General features: G+C 38.2%; 1 protein-coding gene across 4 annotated transcripts in view; it reads right to left on the bottom strand.

Annotated features, from left to right (window-relative positions):
• Positions 1–17,345, bottom strand: part of CAMK1D (calcium/calmodulin dependent protein kinase ID) — a 336,799-nt gene that overhangs the window by 124,220 nt on the left and 195,234 nt on the right. For all 4 annotated transcript variants that reach the window (XM_016134431.2, XM_016134432.2, XM_036228185.1 and 1 more), the window contains one exon: positions 9,411–9,485. In XM_016134431.2, the coding sequence (XP_015989917.1) occupies positions 9,411–9,485 (75 nt within the window). The remainder of the gene's footprint in view (positions 1–9,410; positions 9,486–17,345) is intronic.

The raw sequence follows: 17,345 nt of genomic DNA on the forward strand, positions 1-17,345 counted from the left end.
GTATCAGTGACCAGATGTTACTTATCAAAATTTTTACAATTGTTCCACAATGTATGAAATTTTAAAATTGTGAATACTTTAAACTAACTAACTAGAAATTTAATGAAAGATGATATATTTCATTCAAATTGGATAAAACAGGTAAGATGATGTTTAAAAAAGCATTGTGAAAATCTTTAAGTAAAAAATGATTGAATTAAAGTCATGGTTATAAAAAGTCAAAACTGTGACAAAAGACAGAGAAAAACATTATATGTTGATAAAGGGAGATTTCACCAACAAGATACATGCCCCAGACATGTACTAAACATCAGAGCTCCACAGTATACAAAGCAAACATTGCAGAAGTGAAGGGAAAATTAGATAGCTCTACAAAAACAGAAGGAGACTTCAGAACCCTACTTTCCGCAATGGACAGAACAACCAAGCAAGATCGGTAAGGAAACAGAGAATCTGAACAACTCTACAGACCAATTAAACCCAACAGACATATATAGAATATGCCACCCGAGAACAGCAGAATACATATACATTTTTCTCCAGTTCACATGGAACATCTCCAGGATATGTTAGGGAACAAAATAAAGTTTTAATAAATATAGATAAATATAGAAGACTGAAATCATACAAAGTATCTTTTGCACTCCCAATGGAAGGAAACTGGAAATCAACAACAGATAACTGGAAAATTCACAAATATGTAGAAATTAAACAACATACCCATAAATAGCCAATGGGTCAAAGAAGAAATCACAAGAGAAATAAGAAGATATCTTTTGAGACAAATGAAAATGAAAACACAAAATACCAAACCTATGGGATGCAGCAAAAGCAGTGCTAAGAGGAAAATTCGTAGTTGTAAAAGCTTACATTAAAAGAGATATCAAACGACATGACTTTATTTTGGCAATTTCATATAGCTGAACCTAGTAAAACTGGTTCATGATTATTTTGGACCTTGGCTTTTCTTTTTTATTTACCTTCTTGACTCTCTAAGCCCTTCATATCTCAGTAGGTTTTCCAGTGGCAGGAATGGGGAACCAAAGCATAGTAGCCTGGAGGATGACAAAGAAACAGCAGCAGCCACATCTCCAGCCATATCCCTCGCCAAGATGTCACGCAGGCCCTCACCCTCGCCAGACTGAACTCCATGGGACAAAACCCTAACAGATTAAACCCCCAAAGACAGATCCCAACAGATTGGGCCCTTTGCACATGAAACTCATCACAGATTGAACCTCCCCCAAGACTGAAACCCTCACTGACTGGATCCTCAACAAACTAAAACCCCCACAACATGAACTCCCAACAGACTGCAGCCCTCCCAGACCGGACCCCACACAGACTAAATCCCACACAGACTGAACCCCACATAGACTGAAACCCTTACAGACTGAACCCTCCTAGACTGAAGTCCCTATAGATTAAAACCCTCGTGGACTGCACCCCTCACAGATTGGAGCCCCACAGACTGAACTCAGTCTGAGGCCCTGACATCCACCCGGGCTCCTTAATGCCTCTCTTTGTACCAGCCTGAAGCATAGCCTCGTGCCACCCCACACCTGGCTAGGTCCCAATCATCCTCCACCCAAGGGTGTCCCCTCCACCAGGGCCTTTGCTGTGACCCTGAGCTCCCTGCACGAACCTCAAGAGACACTGTGGCTGTGGGTTACGTTGGCTCCTCCACACAAAGAGTCACCAGAGAGCACCTCACTGTCCCTCGTGTGTGTCCCCAACCCCCTTCCCCTCCACCGAACACGGAACAAATATCACAGGTCCTCCAGGCTCTTAATTAGTGTCTGCTGTAAATAAAGAAAAGATTTTGGTAATTTATATGTAAATCCATTAAGGTGTCACAGAAACACCCTTTCTTCATTATTATGCTTGGCCACTTACAAAAGACTTTGTATTGGGAGTAATAATTTGTGTTCTAATTAAAACCGTTTCTGAGAATGCACCGTATGAATTATGGATACAGTATTCACATGAAGCTAACACTGGCAACCCCCACAAATAGGGAAATGTTCAAACAGCTTCATGAACAAGCCGAGGTAGTAGATAAATCATATTTCCTCTTGGAAGCTGAGTATATTTTCATGTCTTGGACTACTCAGGAATCCAATTAACATTCTTTTTCAAAACTATGTGTAACCATTAGTTTTTTAAACTCAGCAGGAAATAGCTGTAATATCTTAATGCTATCATGGAATGAAAGGAATATTAGAAATATTTGTATCTCATGTGGAATATGCACAATGCAAAAAAAAAAAAACCCATGATACTGGTGAATCATTCACCTGTACCTTTGTTAATTGAAAAAATGACGTAGGACAGAAACATGATCATTGCTGTGATGAACTGAGATTGCTTTAGTGAATTCCTGTGATGTTATTTAGTAAATATTTTTCCCCTCACAAATCACTAAAAAATGCAGGGCATTTTCTAGTCTCCAGTTTCTGGTTTTAAAATACTTATTGAACCATAAGTGATCATTTTTCCAGGTAAACCAAACTATTCGCATTAATATTCCCTACAAGATTTTTTCCTAGAAAATGTCACCATTGTATTGTATTACGCTGGTTAAGCCCACCACTGGGTCACACACTGGCTTGGATAAATGATCCAACCTTTCTGCTCAGGTTCTTCACGTAAAATGAAATAACAGTTGCACCTTGTTTGTTATAAGAATTAAACGAGTGAATAAATAAATGTTAACTATTATTTCTTATATATGTAATCATATTAGCTGAACAAATATTTATTAAGTATCTGTCATAACGGGCAAGCACTGCCCTAGCAGAGAACAAAGCAGAGATAAATTTTATGATGGTGACAGGTGCTATAGAGAAAAATCAAGTTGGGGAAGGGGACAGGGAACGAATGTGTGTGGTGGGAGGTGGTAGGGAGGGTGGCTATCTCATATAGGGGAGCTGGGGGAATGTCAAATGAAAGGTGACATTTGGCAGAAATTCTAATATTTCTTTCATTCCGTGATAGCATTACGTAAGCTAAGAGAAAGTGTTCTAGGAGGACAGAAGAGCAGGAACAAAGACTCCTGGGGGTGCAGGATGTGCGTGTTTGAGGAACAGCAAGGAGGCCGGTCTGATGAGATAATGAGAGGAGTGGGGTGAGGCCAGGCAGGTTACCAGTGGGGCTGGACAAAGGGTGCTGCGGCCTTCTCCTCTGTGATGGAAAGCCAGTGGGAGTTTCCAACAGGAGCATGACTAGCTCTAGCTCATACACTTAGAAGGTACAGTGCGGTGGGGGAAGGTTGGAGGCAGGAAGGTAAGTTCTATACACACGATGGTGTCCTGGCCCAGGGTAGTGGCTGGGGAGATGACAGAAGCTGGTTGGATTCTGGGCATAGTCTCAAGTTGGTGACCACAGGGCTCACCAGTGAATGGGACTATAGGTGTAAGAGAAAAGATGGATTAGGAATTGCTGTGAGGTTTTGTTCAAAGCAACTGGAAGAAAAGAGTTGCCATTTGCTAAGATGAGACAGACAGCAGGAGAAGCAGATTTGGTGGAAAATTCGGGGGTTTATTTTGGATCTGATAAATGAGCGATGCTTACTACACAGCCGAGCAGAACAGTTGAGCATGGATGTGCAAGCCTGGATTCAAGCGTGGGGGGTGGTCCAGGCTGAAGGTATAAAGTTGGTTATCACATATAGAAATTTAAGTCTTACTGAAAATATATAATTCAAAAGGAAATATAATGCTTTTTAAAAAGTAATTCTGATGTGTCCTTTGAATTCTATCAGCCTGAAATGTATTTTACATTCTAAATTGTTGCAGATGAGCAAGGGGAGGAGTTGAGGGCATGTCCTTCACCATTTAAAAATATATAGGCTGATACTCCATAAGCAAAGTCGGATGAGAAATAAACTCTAAACAAACTTCGAGACATCGAGATACACGTCTCATCTGTAACTTATCTCGATGTCATACCAACCTCACATTATCTAAAGAAAAATATTTCCCCCAAAATATCATTCTGCAAAAAAATATATTTGTCCAAAAACCCAAATAAAATTTAAACATACCTCTGTAAATAATCAAGTCTCTTTTGCTGTTGCAACATAGGAACAAATATGCTACAATACTCAGAATCGAAATAGCAGTTAGCTAATAATAAAATTAGGGTACTGAGCATCCCGCATTATATTTGAGCATCAGTGCCCAAGATGATGTTCTCTAGGAAATCAAAAACCTCCTAGGCACAAATATTTTGAAATACAGTACCCACAAATGCTGTCTTCGAAATCCTCCCCAAGTATTTAGAAATCAAAGACTTTCTTACCTCTTCAAAAGAAAACCCCGATCCCCCTTTCCACTGACCTGACAGAAGAGATATGGGAAGAGGGGTCCTCAGGAACAAAATCTATTAAGACTTGTCAATAAAAACACAACTAAAAAAACAGCACTAAAGCCCACAAAATCCTCCAACCAAACCAATTTTTTCCCCAATATTATATACTGATACATCAAGGGTTTTCTGTCATTACTTTTTTCTTTACTTTTTCTTTTTTTTTTTTTTTTTGCCATTGCTTTTTAGGAATCTTATTTAGACAATCAATGGAGGAGACAAAGAAATAAGAGAGAAGCAAATTTGAATTTTCAAAGTATCTGACATGAAACATTTTTTAAAAACGTAACATGACATTAAAACACATCTCATATTTAGAAATAAACTGTCAAACTTTTACTAAATAAAATTTCTTTAAGGTCTAATCAAAATTATTATAAATTGCAGATGACATGATTGTTCATATAGAAAATGCTCAGAAATCCACTACTATAACTAATAAGTAAATTTAGCAAGGCCAAAAGTTAATGCACAAAAATCAAATGCATTTTTATATAATAGCAGCAAGCCACAGGAAAATAAAATAGTCATTTATAGTAGATTAAAAAATTAAAATGTTTCAGAATAAATTCAATAAAGAGATGGATGACTACACACTGAAAATATAAAGCATTAAGAGAAATGAAAAATCTAAATAAGTGAAGATATTAATTGTATTTATGGATGAGAAGTCTCAACTTTTTCAGTTGTCAATTGTTCCCAAATTGTCATACAGATTCAGTACAATCCAAAACAAAAGTCCACAAGCATTTTTTGAAGGAAAAAAGTTGATTCTATAATTTATATGAAAATGCAAACAATCTAGAATACCCAAAGCAATTTTAAGAAAAGTACAAAATTAGAGGACTTATACTACCTGATTTCAAAGCTTATAAGAAAGCTATAATATGATACTGACAAAAGTTACAGAATAGAAAAATGAGTCCAGAAATTAATCCAGCCATATACAGTCAACAGATTTTTGACAAAGGTGCCAAGGCAATTAATTGGAAAAAGAGGTCTTCTCAACAAATGGTGCTGAAAATTGGATATCACTATGGTGTGTGTTTGGGGGGGGGGGGGGTTAGAATATCATCCTTGCCTCACACCATTTGTAAAAATTAAAGTTTATCTTGAAATAGACCTAAATGGAAATGCTGAAACTATAAAACTTCTAGAAGATAAAAACATTTGCAAACTTAGGGTAGGCAAACTTCTCACACAGGATATACAAAAAGCACAAAGAGAAATCAAATCGATAATGTGGAATTGTTCACCATTAAAACGTTTCCTATTCTAAAGGTACCATTAAGAATTATGAGACGGTTTCTTAGATATGACACCAAGAACATAAGTGACAAAAGAAAATAATAAACTGTACTACATGAACATTAAAGACTTTGGTGCCGTGAATGACAGCGTCAAGAAAGTGAAAAGACAACCCATAGCCTAGGAGAAAATATGTTTCATAAGAAACTTGTACGTAGAACATATAAAGAAGAGTCTTACAGTTCAAAAATAAAAGAAAAATATATCAATTTAAAATAGATAGGTTATTTGAATAGATGTCTCCAAAGAAGATATATGAGTCCAATAAGCATGTGAAAAGATGTGCCACATTATTAGTCATCAAGAAAATGCGAAAAGAACCACATGAGATAACACTTCACACTTAAGAATGGCTATCAACAAAAAGACAGATGAAGTAAGTATTGGAGAGGATGTAGAGACATAATTCTTATACACTGCTCATGAAATCGTGAAATGGTGCAGTCACTGTGGACCAGAGTTTGGAAGTTCCTGAAAATGTTAAACATGGAGTTGCCATTTGACCTGGAAACTGCACTCCTGGGTATACACTCGAGGTAAACGAAAACTTATGTCCATACAAAAATGTGTACCTGAATATGCCTAGCATCGTTATTCACAATAGCCCAAAAGCAGAAATACCCTAACTGCCCATCACCGATGAATGAATAAATAAACTGATATATCCATATCATGGAATATTATTTGGCAATAAAAAGGAATGAGGTACTGACATATGCTCCAACATGGATAAACCTTGAAAACATTAAGCTAAGTGAAAGAAGCCAGTCACAAAAGAACACATTCTATGATTCCATTTATATGAAATGTCTAGAGTAGGCAAATCCATAGGCACAGAAAGTAAGTGGCCACTAGGGGCTGGGGGAGGAAGAGTTGAGAGTGACTGCTAATGGGTACAGAGTTTCTTTTATGGGGACAGAAATGTTCTAAAATTGTGTGATGACTTTACGACCCTGAGACTAATAAAAACCACTGCATTGCACATTTTAAATGTGTAAATTGCAAGGTATTGTGAATTATATCTCAATTAAGCTCTTTTTTAAAGGGCACCATTAAGAAAACAACAACAACAACAACAAAGCAAGCTACAGAATGGAAGCAAATAGTCAAATATATCTGGCAAAGGACAGAATATATGAATAATACTTCCAATTCCTAATATGATGATAAACAATCCAGTAAGAATTGAGTAAAAGATCTGATTGGACTTCAGAAGGCCACAAGTACACTTTTGGAGTGATGGAAATTTTCTGTTCTTGATTGTGGTGGTGGCTTCCTGGGTATGTGTCTCTCATACTCATCACTGATTTGCTCAGTTTAAATAGGTGTAGATAATTGCATGTAAATTGAACCTCAATAAAGTTGATTTTTAAAAACTAATGAAAACTGATGAAAAAAAGAATTCTTACAAGTTAAAAGTGTGTAATTAGTGTATTCAGTGCTTCTGTAAATGGTGCCTCTAAAATGCTTAACAGTGCACTTAAATAATTTTGCCTTAGGTGCTTGAAACATTCATGCTCCTAGGTCTAGATTTCGTGATTAATTTGCCTGACAAACCTTGTACAGTGGCCCCTTAAACTTCATTTCAGCCCAATTCCTCTCTGTACTAATATAAATTCTGAGTCAGTGTGATCTATATTAAGCGATTTTAGGATTATTGCAAAAGAGCAGAAAGCCATGACAGAAAAGCTCAGTGAGGGGCGAGGACAGCTGTGCAGACAGTACGACATCCAAACTCTGTTCTCAGGTTCGTTGTTTCAAACACCTTAATGCTCTCACGCCAACCAATCTTCACAGAAACTTCTGCTGGAAAGTATCCAGATGGTCCCCAACCTACAATGGTTCGACTTACAACTTTATCTGCAGAGACATACTGATAAAATGATATGGATGTCCATAAAGAAACTGAGTACCTACTATTTATGGCAGACCATTTCCCATGCATTTTTCTCATTTAATACTCACTATAACCCTCTAATGTAAACATTACGATCCCCGCTTTTTTCAATGAAGAAAACTGATACTCAGAAAGGCCCAGTTATTTGCCCGAATTCACCCAGCTAGTAAGAGGCAGGGCTGAAATTTACATATTTGAGGGACTTTTAACTGATTTCTTTAGTGACAGTTTCATAAAGAGAGAACTAAAGCAAGTAAATACATATAGCTTTGGATTCATGTATTAATACCTTTTTTTTTTTTTTGGTATCACCAATAAAAAAGCACACATTTAAATATACTACTGACATTTTCTGGGGCTTTTTCTTGTCACCAAAATGTCATATTCTTTCTATTTGGTGGGAAATTGATTCTCCAGCTTCTTTAAGAGTAGACTGTATATAGAACAATGTCACATGAGCTTCTAGGAGTGTCCCCAGAATGGGGAGAGCTAACGCTCTCTAGAAAGAACAAGAAACGTGGCAAACTGTAAAACAAACAGAAAAGCAAGAAACTAGGAAAGACTGTACTTAAGTAGCTTGGAGTTAGCGTAGAATCAGCAGTCAAAATTGCTTCAACTGCCAGGCTCATGGCTGACAATTAGACACAAATCTATAAAACTGTTAGCCACCATCTAGGACTATCATTTGCCAGAGACAAATCATCCATAAACTTCTGGTTTGGACATATTTTTAATGTTTATATAGAAATGTCATAATCTACTAATATTTTTAAAGATAATGAAAGATTAAATAAATGCACTGAGGAACACTTATTTGCATCCTAACATGATCCCCAATTAATATGTTGGTTTAAACATTCATATGGAAAAATAAAACAGCTTTAAAAAAATTGTTAGCCTAACCTCAATTCTTCTAAATACCTTTAGCAATTCAAAGTCTGAAAATCATCAATAATAATGAAATTTAAGTATATATTCTGACCTTCAACAAAAGTCCTCTTTGGTCACTCAGCTCAATGGTGTTTCAGAATTTATTTACTCAGGTCATGGTTAAAGCATAACACTCTTAACAAAGTTTCTATCATTTAATTCTAACAAATCTAATCCTGGGCTACTCCTCTGGATTACACCACTCAGAGCGAAGCATTTGTGTGAGTGGGGAGAACAGTTTCATTTTACACTTTAAAAACACACATGGTCAAGTCCAGTCTCTACTTGAATATTCAGCTTTCTTATTTCCTCCCTCTTCTGGTATTCTCCAGCATTACTAGAATGCAGAAATAACCTACGGGGGGCAATAATGTCAAGGTCTGACTCTGGTTACACTTTTCTTGTCTGGGCATGAGTTCCCATTCAGCCACGTGTGCATTCCTCTGCCAGCAGAAGAGTAAAGGGAGGGGACAGAGCACACAGTTACCATCTGCCACTGCCTCCCCTGCCGCCCCAGAAATGAAGACAAGAGACAAGAGCACAGTGTACTTGACAGTGGGCCCACAGAAGTGTTTTCAGGAAGCAGCATTTGGACCTCACACATTAAAAAACGGAACAGCCATCCTGAATGTAGGCGCCCTGCAATGGAAGCATCGGATCCCAACGCGGAGACTTGAGATTGTCAGTGTGGCCCAGCAGCTGCAGGCTAGACCGAGTGCAGCCTGCAGCCGCCTGTGTCCCGCCAGCCGTCTTTAGCTGGATACACGTGCCTCCAATGTCTCACAGCCCTTACCACTCCCTGTTGTCATACCTGGCCCATTACATTAGTTCATTTCACCACTTGGCCCTTTAGGCATTTGAGTTTGCAACCCCTGGTCCATACTTATCAAATGAAAAAGATACTTACAGCTGCATGACCAAGTACAAGTGATTCGGGCTTTCATAGATGTCTTCCAGGGCAACGATGTTTTCATGCTTAATCCTGAAAGAAAAAAAATAAAACACACACAGAGAATATAAATACAATGAGACATGAAAACTTAAAAACAAATGTCATTGTAGCAGTTCTAAGCTTTACGAAAAGAAACAAGGGGCCCAAAATGGAGTCACTTGGGCCAAGCCCCACATCAGCAAACCAAGTCTCATAGCTCATCTAATAGCAGTTATAACCTCCCCTGGGGATGTAATCATAACTGGAATTTTCTGGTTGACGCAGGAGGTAATCTGCTGCTCAGCCCACTTCTGTTCCCCAAAGATAGATTACCTAAGCCTGAATCAATCCACTCGTCCTCTTCTGCCTAGAAAAGCCTTGCATTTTGTACAGCTCCTCAGAGCTCCTTTGCACTTGATAGATGGGATGCTGCCTGACTCATGAATTGTTCAACAAAGCCAGTTAGATCTTTAAAAAGTTTACTCAGTTGAATTTCTGGTACTTAAGACAGAATCCAAACTCTCTAACGTGACATTTAAGACTCTTCACGGTCTTGCCTCCAAACCAGACCTACTTCCCAGTATTCCTCCCCTACTCTCTGTTCTTCATTCCTGTATTGGAGGGCCCTATACCCTCCAATACAGCAATACTGGATTAACTACCGTTGATTCACGTATATCCCAGCCTCATTCCATTAATTCACATGAATCCCACGACTGGGCCAATCCAGGCAAAATCCTATTATTTTACAAGGCCCAATTCAAATGGCTGAGCCCCTGTGGAGAATTTCATTCGCTTTCTTCTGTAGTCTCACAATATCATCACAGACTGGCCTGAATAGTTCATTGTATGCAAATCAATCCATATAACAGGCAAGATGTGCCAGGGGACAGTTTCATCTGTCATGTTCATGCCTCCAGCCTAGGCCAAGGAAAACCAGACTGACCCTTCATGGGGTTCCAGTCACCACCACTACCAAATGTCAATTCGGTACCTCAAGTGAACTAGACGGGTATTGATCAAAATGTGGTTCCCAAACAGGCAGCACCAGCATCTCCTGAAAGCATGTTAGAAATGCAAATTCTCGGGCCCTATTCGTCAGACAGAGTTAGAATTCCAGAGCACAGGGCCCAAGAATCTGTTTTAACAGAAGCGTCAGATGATTGATATACACCACACAGAGCTGGAGAGATTCTGTGTTGGGCCAGTGCTTCTCAAACTTCAATATGCACACGAATTATCTGGGGTTCTGGTCACACATTATGATTTAGTGGGTCTGTCGTGGGCCTGAGAGTCTGTGTTGTCTAACACATTCCCTAGAGATGCTGATTGTACTGGTCTAGGGACCACACTCAAAGTCCTAACTACAGAACCAAGGGAGAAGGAAACAGCCTAATGCCAGCCCCAGAACTTCCCAGAGGTTTCTCTTCAGAATGTAAGGCTTGATATTCATTTAAAGCATTCGAGGAGAATCATTTCATTACTCTATGAGCTAATCAGCTCTTCTGCAAGCTTTTCTCTGAAATGATTGTGGAAGCGCCTAAAAGCCAGCATTTAATGAGCAGATTCTTGTGAACCCTTATAAGCAGAGACTACACATCTTACTCATTTTGTTTTTTCCTAGTACCTGCATCGATCTGCTTAACAAATGATTCCTGAATGAATGGAATTTACAGGCTGTTGCTATTAAACAGTAGGAATCATCATTTAGTGATGGAAAACAGAGGCAATCTTCTTAAGTGTGAGATGTCTGCTCCTCAAAAAGAAGTTTATATGGTGGAACAAACCAGAATTTATCTTGTTTTTGAGCAGATGAAAGACGGGAACAAAACAGATAATTGAGAGTAACAATGCTTTGCTTTGATTCATTCATCTCATTAGTCAATGCAGTTGTTTGTAGGAGTTGAGATGATAGGTTATATTAAATTCATATTTCATCTGATTCCAATGTGTAAGCCTAATCATTTATTAACAGTGGTTACTGTGATACCTGAGCAAAATAATATCACCAATTATTATATAGACAGAGTAAACTATGTCATCAAGGAAACCAAGACAAATTAATTTGAGACTGCTGAGATACTAGATATTTGTGGAATTATCATTCTTGGTTATAAATGAAAGAATATGACCATGAAAAGTGTAAGCATATGGATTTTCCCTTATATTACTGTTTTAAATTTGCCAGTGGAATTGATCACATGGGCACAAACATTTTCTTTCAGTCGAGTTAAGTTGGGGGTCAATTAGGAGCTTATACTCATAAGAACATGAAAGGAATGAGGTTGATATATAGGGTTGCCATATAAAATGCAGGGCACCCTGTTATATTTAATTCTGGATAAATATCAACACTTTTGTAGTATGTCTCAAATTGCATTGTTGTTTATCTGAAATTCAAATGTGACTGTGTGCCCTGTGTTTCCATGTGCTTACTCTGGCCATGCTACTGACATGAAGCACGGTCGATAAGCCTCTACACTGGGCTTTGGAATTTGTCCCTGCACCCAGCTGCCCTCAGGTTGAGCCAAGAAGGCAATTTGAACCTTCGAGTACATCTATTAATACAGACTCAAGTATATACAAAGAATCGACTATGTACAAAGCGCTCTCCCAGCCAAAGTAGGAGACTCTAATATATTAAGGATATATTGCCTTCCTGGATGCGGGGGATGGAGAAATTAGAGTCCATTTACCCTGCCATGTTTTACATGACCTCTTAAGTGGCTGGAATGGGACATCTACTGACTATCCCTCTTAACAAATCAAGCCATCAAGAAATTGTCATTTGCCTACTTTCTGCTATGTGTCTGGAAGAACACAAGAAAAAAACAAAATAAGGTTTTGCCTTCAAAAAGCTCATCAGCTAGATGGAGATACCCATGAAGCAACTAGGAAAGAATTAAATGCTGAACCCTGTAGAGAAAGCAAGGCTCTGTCTGGGTCAGAATTACAGCGAAGGCCTCAAGAAAATGATGGGAGTCGAGCTGGGTTGGGTAATACCTGAATAGGCACACTTCAGAAATTTCAAAGAAATCCTAAAATGGCCCCTTAAATGTCCCTTAAGAAAGGTAGTTTAATTAACTTGTATATATTAGAACATGATAGAAGAAACATTATGGCCTCACACAGCTGTTCTCAGGTACTTTACTCCACCTTCAGATTCCTTAAGATATACAAACACCGAACTTCGAATTTTAACATTATTTTAATACCTAGGTTATCTTCGCATAATGTCAATTCGGTACCCCAAGTGAACTAGACGGGTACTGCTCCATCCACACGTTTCTGGGGACCCACCAGGTACCAGACACAGTACCAGGAATCACAACAGCAACATCTCAGCCCTCATGGAGCCCACACGAGTGAGTACCTGGCTGTAGGTAGGACACTTCCAAGGCACTTTTTCTTGTATTTACCAGAAACTAGCCTCCTTCTTACTTCAGGGACTCCTGGGAGCAACACAGAACAACAAATGCATGCCCTCTTCTTATATATCCTGTAACTATTCCATGAATATAATGTCTCTGCTTGGTCTTTTCCTCTTATCATCGACCAATCCTCCTCCCACATGGCTTATATGCCTCTCTTCATGTTATTGTCACTCTTGTCTGTCCAGACTGTGGTGTTTGGAAGTGAAACTAATGATCCCAGTGTAAAATGTAGCATCAAGAATAGGGTATTAAATAATAGAGCAGAACTATTAACCATTAGGAGGTGGATATTCTACTTTTGCAAATAAAGCCTGACATTGGGTTCATTTTTTTGAGGCAGTTGTATAACTGTTAGCCTATAAAGAACATAAGCTCCATGGAGGTAGGGATTTTTGACTGTTTTGTTCACTACTACCTCCCCAATGTCAAGAAAAGTACATGGCTGGTAGTACTTTCAAAACATATTTGTTGAAAAAATGAAAGAGCAAATGAATGAATGAATATTAAGCTTAGGATCAACTAAATGACTAGCTCATTTTCATTTGAATTTTTACTAAGCAATATCTCTCTTCTTACCGAGGTTTGATCTTTGAGCTTAAAATTTTCACCTTCATTAAACTTAATCTTTTGGGGTTCCATGCACTGCTTCAGATGATCAAGAATACTTTGCACTTTGATTCTCTCATCCATTATATATACTATCCCTCTCAACGTAAGGCGATCTGCACATTTGACTGGTACGTATCCATCTCATATGCCTTTATCCAAATTCCCAGCTAAGGTCATAAGTGAGAAGGTTATATGTCAGAGCTTCTTAGTATTCCACCAGAAGGCCCTATCAAGATAACCAAGACATTAATAAGCTGGATTCAATGGCTGTCGCGTTGCAAACCCAGCAGTACTATTATCTAGCCCATATTTGACAATCCTATCTACAAGAAGATAAATAGATTCTTTGCTAAAAGACCATTCCTCAGTTTTACACACCATGTAATACTATTTAAAAGGAAAATGGATGTTTGAAAACATTTGTTTTTCATAAAACCATGGTGGCTCCTAGCAACCACTACGGTCTTTACTAAATTGTCACAAACCATCCATCTGCTTGATTTATTGTTCCAGAATTTTGCTGTGCATTGAAGTCAAACTTCCTAGTCTATACATCTCATATCCGAAAGTTTTTGTTTGGAAAATTTATGAATATCTCTTATATTATTTTCTCAAATTTTGTTTCAATTGTGACTCTTTTATAGTAAGTGCAATTTCCACAGTTCCCTGAGATATAACACATCTAAATCTAGTAATAAACTAATTTTATAACTTTCTTTAAGCCTTACTTACATATCTGTTTTATATTTACCATTACTGAGTGTTAACTAGGTGTCAAGACTTAGTTTTTTTAATGATTTCATTTAATATAACAATCCTACCAAGTAGGTACCATTCTCCCTATTTTTAAGAGGTCAACTAAGACTCCAAGAGGTTAAGTAATTATTCAAAAATCATACAATTAATAATTGAATTGTTGAGATTCTAACTCCCAAGTCCACGATTGAGCACTTATGCTATAACTTCATATTGTTATAATAATATAGAATAGCATATATAAATTCAGTTACTTATATAAAATTATAACACCTAAAGTCAAGGTATTAAATTTCAAAAACTAACAATATAATATCCACTCCTGTGGGTGCAGAGATTTGTTGAGCTATCCTGAAATTTAGTGCAAACTCTCAAGATGTTTTGTTGCAAACATCCTGACAGATGAAATCCCAGTGGGTAAAAATAAATCAGAGGAAGAGAGATTCAGAGGCAGAAGGAATGTTCAGGAGTTCAGAAATTATAATTGGAAAGAGCCTTTCATCAACCCAGCTCTACCAGTGTCAACATAAAGGAGAATAAAGTGGTGGACAGAGAGAAGAGTCCAAACAAACGGAAAACCAAATTTCTGTTAAACTTGCATAAGTTGATAGCTGAATGCTGGTAGGTTAGCATTCAGTCTTTCTAAAACATGGCCAAGAGGCCCTTCATAGATGAAATGTTCACCCCTCAAAAGCAAACCTTTCTAAAATGTGTATAAATTCAAAGGGATAATGTCACTAAAAGCAACTTGAAGTGATAAAAAGAACCTCACTTAATTTTAATGACTTATCTACCAGGCCCAAAGTAAACATTAACCAATGCATCTATGTCCAACGGTAAATGGTGTATGTGGCAATCTACACTAAAGACTCTACAATCCCCACAGATGGACAAAAGAGGTGGATAGAGGTAAGTGGGCCCAGAGAGGAGAGGAAAGGAGAGGGAGAGGGGGAGAGAGAGGGGAACTGTTGAGTGGAAAAACAGCATATGGGCATTGATATAGACTCCTGCCTGCATGCTAACTGATAGCCAAGCCAGAAAAACCCGGAAGGAGCCAGGAAAACATTTTAAAGTTAATTCATGCAAAAAAAAAAAATCAGTGCCAAATGTGCAAGTGTGCAAGTAGGCCCCATTCCAAAGCCCCAAGCTGGAGGGAACATCAGGACTGACAGCCACACCATTTCTCCCTCCAGTGTAATTGTCCACGCTTCAAGGAGCCACAGAGCTTGAACTCCATGTAAAATGAGGAAAGACAGAGAAACTCAAAAGAGAAGAAGCGAGAGGGAAGTTTAGCTTTTTTTACTTTTTCTCATCCTATCATGGTTCGCTGATCTGGGGGTGGGGTTGTGGGGTTGTAGCAACAACTTTGAGAATTATCAGAAGGAAAAGGCAATGAAACCCCTTTCCTTTGTGTTGGCAATCTCTGGAAATGATTGCTTACCTACTCAGGTTAAAGAAGCCATTGAAAGATAAGAGACAGAAGGAAATATAATCAGAAGGGTCAGACACGAGATGACATTATTTCAAGGATGGTGGAGGAACCATCTCCCCTTAGGTAAGTAAGCAAGACATTAGTCATGTCAATCAGCGTGACCAGCTTCCGGTCCTTCTCTCAGGCACTTCTGGGTTAATCGTCTAGTCAGGGAAAGGCCTCTCTCATGAGAAAAGCAGACCCCTCTCAAGCAAAAAACATAAAGGACTAAGTCTTTCACTACCAACCACCCTCTTTTACTAAATACACCAGAAAATTTAAATTTTATTCCCCCCAAAAAGTTCTGCGGTTTTCTGACATGGCAAATTGCCTTAAAAATATTTGACCAATGTTCTGATGTCTTATAAACACTCCTGTTTGTCTTTTTGAAATTAAAAAAGAATCGTTTTCTCTTTTATTGGGTCAGATTATTCTTTCTCCCTGTAAGCAATACAGAAAATAATGCTGAGAAAATCGATACCGTCCGTCACAAGGGAAAATGACAGTTAAAATATTTGCCAGATGGTATTAAAAAATAATGCCTTTCTTTTTTTATAACAGGCACATTCACAGATGTTATTTCATTCTCACAGTAATTCTATAAAGTAGGCATTATTATTTCTATTTTATAGATCACTCCCAGTTTATAATCACTTATTTGCTCTCCCTAGCTCCCTCTGGTCTTCCTCTCTTTGTAACCATTCTCCATGTTGTCTCTTGAGCCATCATTCCATGACATAGAATTGATCAAATTTCTTAGCTTGAAATCCTTCAATGGCTCCCTGTAGTCCAGAATAAAGTCCAAACAACTTGGCATGGCACACAAGGTCCCTTGTTGCGAAGTCCTCACCCATCCATCCCATTGCACCTTCCACTGCTGCCCCACACCAAAATGGGCAGTTCTCTCACATCTGTGCACACCCTGTCTGGCCAGATAGGTGTGCTCATCCCTCTCCTATCTTCTTACTCAACCACTCATCCTCTGAAACTCATTCTACATCACCTCCACTGAGAACCCTTTGCTATTCCTTACCTCTCACAGTGGGACACCTCACTTATTTTATCAGTCTGTTGTACATGCTGCATTGCATCCCAAGTATTTGTGTGTATGCATATGTGTGTGCATATTTCAATGATTTTACATGCAGATTAATTAGTCTGGAAGGTTACATATCTAACTGATAACTAGTTACCACAGACAGTGTGATAAGGGGGGAGGAGATTTTCACCTGAAGCACAGAAGAGAGAGAAATGATTTGAGTGACTACTTTCTCACTTCTCTCAAAGAGGCACCATTCTAGCTGCGTCAGAGAGAAAGTTAATTTAGTGTATTCAGTGAATATCTTAGGGCATCAGGGCTTGATTCTCTCACTGAATCCAAGTATAGAAAGGTTGCTAGACTGTTGCATTGCCAAACTTTTACACTTTTTAAAAAGTTTTTGATCAAAATTATTAATACTTGACTCATCAAAATATATCCAGAATGCTGGACACAAATAAATATATATGATTTGTTTAACTGTTCAGGAATTAAGAGATTAGGTTGGCTCTCAGCTCTGACATAGCTAACTGTAAGATGTGAACAAGTCATTAAATACTTTCTGACTGAATTTCATTTGTTGAATGAACATTAAATGCGGT

Source organism: Rousettus aegyptiacus, unplaced genomic scaffold (assembly GCF_014176215.1).
Source record: "Rousettus aegyptiacus isolate mRouAeg1 unplaced genomic scaffold, mRouAeg1.p scaffold_m13_p_10, whole genome shotgun sequence".
NCBI classification, from domain to species: Eukaryota; Metazoa; Chordata; class Mammalia; order Chiroptera; family Pteropodidae; genus Rousettus; species Rousettus aegyptiacus.